At 43.8% G+C, this 6,408-nt stretch overlaps 1 protein-coding gene across 2 annotated transcripts in view; it reads right to left on the bottom strand.

Annotated features, from left to right (window-relative positions):
- Positions 1-549: 549 nt before the first annotated feature.
- MAPKAPK3 (MAPK activated protein kinase 3) overlaps positions 550-6,408 on the bottom strand; it is a 43,565-nt gene continuing 37,706 nt past the window's right edge. For both annotated transcript variants that reach the window (XM_065749344.1, XM_065749345.1), the window contains exons 9-11: positions 5,507-5,592; positions 2,662-2,742; positions 550-1,176 (exon numbers count right to left, since the gene is read on the bottom strand). In XM_065749344.1, the coding sequence (XP_065605416.1) occupies positions 1,018-1,176; positions 2,662-2,742; positions 5,507-5,592 (326 nt within the window). In that variant the 3' untranslated portion in view covers positions 550-1,017. The remainder of the gene's footprint in view (positions 1,177-2,661; positions 2,743-5,506; positions 5,593-6,408) is intronic.

The following is a 6,408-nucleotide window of genomic DNA, read 5'->3' as shown; positions in this document are numbered from 1 at the left end:
GAGGGAATGCTTTCCTCCGCACTCCCATGTGCGGTCGCTCGTGCACGAGAGCGTGCAGGAGAGGAGCACCGTGTGGAGAAATGCGGCCGAGCCCATGGGCAGCACTATGAAAAGGAATGGGGGTGGGGAACCGAGCACGGCCTTTTCAGCTTCTGCTGTGAAGAAAATAAATAGACCTTTTAAACCTGCTTTCCTGGAGGCCTTCTCTATTGAACGTCCATTTCTGCTCTCCCTTCCCAGCTCTTTACGTCCTCTGTACGGCTGATGAAAGTGCAAAGGCACAGTTTGGTAACCATCACTTCTATAACCAGGGAGACCCTGTGCAGGAGGCTCGAAGGACTATATCACCCTGTATGGCCGAGGGGAGCTTCCCGACCACCACCTGCAGCCCACCAGGGCCTTTTGTAAGGGGCGTGAACGCAGCCACGAGGGCCGCGATGTGACACGTGGGGCCGGTGCTCGCAGATGGGCGCGGGGGGGGACGCGGCGGGGACACGGCGCGGCCAGCAGGGGCCGCGTACAGCCGAAGCAGAACCGCACCCGAACAGCAGTGGCATTTTCCTCCTTTTTCAGGACTCGCATTCGAGCTCTTACAACACTCCAAGCAGAACACTTGGCATTTTTTTGTATTCCCGGGTTTTAAAACGGCAGCAGAAGTTGCTCCTATAGACGGCTATTAAAGCCTCAGCGCATTAGTATGCTGAGGCTGTCTCCTGTTCTCTCCACTCATCCAACACAGTTAAAGCCAAAACAAAACCCCGTAATATCTCCGGTATTGTTATACCTTCCCTAGCAATATGCAAACAGAATCATACCATATAAAGTAGCCTTTATAAGCAAAGCCCCGATTCAAGATTAAAAAAAATGCATTCTTTCCCCCTGCTCTCTCTTTGCAGGACAGATTCTTTGCAGTCTCTCTGAGTTCGTGGTACTCAGTCAACCGAGCTGATGGTACTCGTTTTAAATTGTTCCTTTTAACACGTTTACCCTCCACCCACAGGTCCTCAGCTTCTCTTCTCATTGGTTATTGCACCCCGGGGCTGCAGAAGAGCTGCCAGCCTGCTTCTGCTTCTTGCGGCGTTTGTTCAGAAGGCGGTTGTTGGACGTTTTCAAGTCTTTAATTTTCACCTGATCATAGTCCACCCTCATGGTAGCCAAAGCGCTGGTCATCTCCTCCTGGAAACCAAAGAATGACATCTCTTGAGCACCCCGAGGCAGAGAGAGCACAGCCATCCTGTGCTACTGCTAGGTAATGAATGTACAGAAAGAACTCTCTGTTACGGCACGGCCAGGGATAACCAGACCCTTTCTGCTGCTCTGGGCTATGACTAAAGGCTTTGTTCTACTCGAGGACTCATTCAGGAGGAACTATTCAGTGTTTCACATGTGGGTACACAGGACTGCATTCTGCTGGCCTGATTTCCACCACATCCCTATGCCCAGCATTGCTTGCTGCCTGGCTCTGGGCCTTCAGCAGCTGCTAAATCCAGGCTTCTTATAGCAGAATCGGTGTGCTGCTCTCCTTGCTCTGTTACCAAAGTAGGTTAGCAGGAACCAGAATAAAGAGTCCACGCAAAGTTATTTAAAAGTACGCATTTCGAACTCACATGCCTTAGTTTGAAGCAGCAATTAAGTGCTGCAAATGTAACTTCTTAACAAAAGAGATTTCTGCTCACAGCCTCAGTCAATGAATGTCTATGCATTTAGTTTGCAGAAGGAAAAAAGATTACATATTATAGGAATGCTAGTGACCTCTGGGGCCTACAAGGAGCACAAACATAGGTTCTCAGGGAAGTGAAGAAGCCTAGGAGAAAATACCCACTGGACCCCTTTGACCTGGGAGGTGAGTGCTGCCTAGATCCTGAGAAATGTTGTCATAATACAGTAGAACATCTGAGACTACGTGCTGGTAATTTAAATAAAACCAACCACCAGCAGAACACCTTAAAGAGACGATGCAATTATCAAAATGCCAAGTATTGTTAAGTGCAGAAAGTTCAGAATTAATGGTAATAAAAATATGCCAACCTGATAAAGGCCAGCAGGAAAGAGTTAAGGCTTGCAAACAACTTTTAGTCTGCCCTATTGCTGCACTTTGCAGGAAGCATTCAACTGCCATCAGTACAAACAGTAGGAGAGGCACCTGGTTAGATTAAGGGAAAGACAGATGCATTTTTTTCTTTTTTTTCCCCTCCTCCTTACTAAAACTGTCACAACAAGACAAGGCTAAGGTTATTTAATGTTGTTTTACAACACAAGAACAGAGTAGAAAAATAGAATGCAGCCCAACCCCGCCTCCCACCCTGTCCCCCTCAATTTTCATCATATCCTTCACTTCACCATAATGAACTCCAAACTGTCCCTTCTCCTCTGTGCTACACGCAGCGGCTCAGCGGGTAGCATCATTAAAACCTTTGATCATAAGCATTTTCTTTGTTGATATTTTGCACAGCTGTAAGGCTGTCAGACAGTTCAGATAGCATTCTTCTTTTTTAAACAGTTATCCCATACAGTGCTGTTCTAATTGGGGCTGTTTTTAAGGTTCCATTGCTTAGCATGATCGTATCAAAATAACCATAGCCTCCAAGGAAAGAAGCATCCACAGAGAAAACAGCCCATCCAATCCCTTATCCTATTGACCTCAGGAAATAACTGACTCACTTTAACTTCATCCCAGTGGTCCTTGTCCTCCTGCAGGACCCGTGCGGTGTGGAGAGGGGTTGGTGGCACTGCCATTGATCTCTAAGGAAAGCGAAAAATACCGAAAAATGAGTTCTGCAAACCCAGCTTTAGGAAGTGACTGCTCTTCTGTGTGTATGGAGGACATACAACTTTATCTAACTTCCCTCAGAGCCCCCATTATTCATGCTTCCCATTGCTCCACAAGCCAATACATTAAAGCTTGCCTGCATGAGGTGGTCTCCACGCAACACTATCATTAAGGAATGGGGGAGAGAGAAATCAATGCTGAGTTTCTTTCACTCTGCTCTCTTCCAGTTCAGCCAATAATCCTGCGTTGGATAAATTGTTATGCACATTTTCCATTTTAAACAACTGTCATTTCACTCTTAATCATTAATTGTTTTGAAGATCTTAATTTGACCTTTATCTTCTAGGATTTGTAGTAGGAGATTTTTTGTCTTGAAAATACCTTCACAGAGATTACCACTTCATCCACTTCATAAATGTGCCCAAAAGAAAAAAAACTGTACTATTTTTCAGAGTAAGTCCTGATTCATTATTCTGGCACAGTAGAGAAGAAAATGAGTGCATTGCTTGTGATGCTCTTCCACATAAAATTGAGATCTATGTTCACTTGACATGGCAGATTGGTAGATATTTTAAATTAGAATAAGGTACAGTTTCTAAAGCGCAGTTTCCTAGCTAAATTCAGCAAGAAACATTTCTCGTCAAGACCATAATTTCATTCTGATTGTCCCTCTTCCACACGTTTTCCCATCTAAACGTGCTGCCTACAGCTGTGGCACCCTATGCTACAGGTAGCTGCATATCAGCAAAGTCTGGGGAGATCCCTGTATATGTCACTGCAAGAGGAGCTCCACACTGGATGCAGGGCTTCCACTCCACCAGCCAGCAGCTTTGCTGTATCGAGTCCTGCAACAGTTACAGAAGGGGAAGCAGAGCTCAGGATTCCTGTGTCCCCTGGACAAGGACCCCAGCTGGCAAGGGTATGGTCTTATCAAGCACAGGTGGGCAGAGGGAAATGGGAAAGCAGCAGATGAGCTTTTGTGGTGTCCCTGAGCAGGTGTGGAAGGCACCCTCCTACCCGCTGTCAACTGTTTCTGGTCGAATAAATCTCACCTACAAGCTGACTGAAGGATTATATCCTTCATCTAAGCTGTCATTTTTTGCATAAGCCACCAGAATATCCACAATAAAGGACACATATTTTACGTAGATTACAGTAATAATACAAAATGTAAAAAAGAGGGGAGTCACAGACTCTGCTGCTGCTTGTGAGAGGCATCTCCCCATACACATTCCTATGAGGGATTTAGTAACAGGAAAGGAACAACACAGACATTAGTTGCATTGGTCTTTCCCTTCCTCTCCCACATGTGTACAACTGGCTCAGTGGAAAAATATGTGAATTTTGCTGCTCCTAGAGCATCCTTCCAGGAATGGTATTCTAACACACCAATTTGGTGCAGCAGTCTATAGGCTTTGTCTCTAATCTCCTCCTCATTAATTGCTTATATGAACATTTCAAGTAACATGTGTTGCTGTAGGTGGTAGCTTCCTTAGCTATTAGGCACTTGTTCTGTGAAATTCATCGCCTGCTGACTTCTGGAACACCTCCTTTTCTTCAGTCTTCAAACACTTAAGCTGGAGGTATTTATTCTCAACAGTGATTATACTTTTATTTAGCTAAGAAAACCACATAGGAAGACTGCCTAGGTTCTGTTCCAGATTTACAAACTCTTTGTAACCTCAGTTTCTCAGCTCCTGCAACTCTAAATGAAGACATCTAACTGCTTCATCGGGATGTTATGTGGCTGCATTATCTTATGATTCTAAGTGCTTTGAGATATTCAAACAGGCATTATAGAAATGCTGACTCTAAACCATGACTTTTTTCTGCCCCTCCCGCCCGAGAAACAGCAAAGACAGAGAAAGGACAACAGGAGAAAAGAGCACCTACAGTATAAAGCCATTCTGTCACTGGCTGATGGCTTTTTGGGCAGTAAGAAATAAGACTGGTCCTCCTTTTAGGCACAAATATGAGATCTATAAGCTATCACTTTGATTACCTTTGAGTGAAACCTATGGAGCAGATGTGATATTCTGAAACTCAGCCTGATTAACAGATGGGATTCTCATCCCTTGTTTAAAATACTATTGTATTAATTAAATGATCTTCTACCCATCCCCCACCATTAAAAAAAAAAAGATAAAAAAAGAAGAAAAATAAACTCAAGCAGGTTACAGAATGAAACCTGAACTGAGACCATTAATAGCTGCATGTAGCACCTTATCTGGTAATCTCTTACAGGGCACTAAGCTGAAACCCTTGCTCCTCCCCCTGGCACTTTCCAGGCTCTGCCAAGGATGAGAATTCCCACTAAACATAAGACTCTGTTCACACTAACACAGCTATGCACAATGGTGCCTAAGACCACTAATAATAGCTCTCTCTAAATCCTTCACCGATGAGGTAAGTACAGTTTATTTTTATATTATTTTAAAGGGAGTAACACGTGTATGTGCTGCAGGCGACAGCGACTGCCTGCTCACAGAAGATATAGCTACATTTTGCTTCTGCTTCCAAGGATGCTGCTGTGGGTGCCTCTCTTTGTGTGTCCTCTGGTAACATGAAGAAGAATTGTGTGTCTACAGGCAGATGCCCTTCTGTGAAGGGTATAATAGGTTAGTAAAGTTATGAGCAATAATCGTCCTTCTCTTGCTGTGCTATGTGGAGCTACACCATAAGTTCTGCATGCAAGACTTCATCTTGCTCTCTTGTAAAATGCTGCATGAAACTCACGTTAATCCAAGGGTGATTCATAAATTGAGAAATTGTCATCCTCTCTGTTGGGTCAGTCTTCAGTAAATGGCGAATCAGTTGTTTGGCTGAAAAACAGGACCAACATAGTGTGTTGTAGTCTACTACTACCGTGGTCCCAAAAAAAACCTTGAGAACACAAAGACCTGCTGAATGAAGAAAGGTAATTTTTCAGAACTCAAAACACTATTACTGTTTCCAAGTAAAGAAGTCATATACAGTGTGAGAGGTTATTGTGCCTGAAGAGGCAGAACTTGAAAATATTCCAAACTGAAAAGGTAAGGAGGAAAGACAAAGGACTGGAGATCTCGTGCATGTGATCTACTTCACAAAACCAACAGTAAGAGTAAGAACTTGAGAAAAGGAGAAATATAGGAGCATAAAGCTGCTGGCTTAAAATGCCTAGCATCATGGGCCGAATGAATGCATAAGCTGACGTACTGAGAAGTGACAGAAGACAAAAACTAGCTGTGAAAACAAAGACAATAAACTTCTCTGACAACTGGGAGGCCACTAAAAAGAAAACAAAGTCAAGGAAATTGGTTACATAAACTGGCTTTGCATCAGCTTTCTGTGAATGTGGCATTGGCCAAAGCAAGAAGTACTAACTCTGTAATTGAGATATCATATGGCAAGAGTTCAAACAAGAGAGTCAGCAACGTGGATGGACAGGAAACACTGCATCCAAAGGACATTACTCAGAATAAAGACTTAAACATAACCTCTGTGGGGGAATCTAGAAAAACTTCTGAATATGTTCCTTCAGAAGCATTAAATGAAAGATGACTAAGCACTTAAAAGGAGCCGTGATGGATAGAACCCGAGAGCTCCATTTAATAATGGAGGCCACAAAGAAGATGTACAGCAGAGAGTACCTGGAGCCT

The sequence above is a fragment of the Cyrtonyx montezumae genome, unplaced genomic scaffold, assembly GCF_038088225.1.
Source record: "Cyrtonyx montezumae isolate F1298 unplaced genomic scaffold, pur_monq_1.0 scaffold_6, whole genome shotgun sequence".
Classification (NCBI taxonomy): Eukaryota; Metazoa; Chordata; class Aves; order Galliformes; family Odontophoridae; genus Cyrtonyx; species Cyrtonyx montezumae.
Note: the sequence above shows the minus strand (reverse complement) of the source record. Positions and strands in the feature narration are given on the sequence as shown.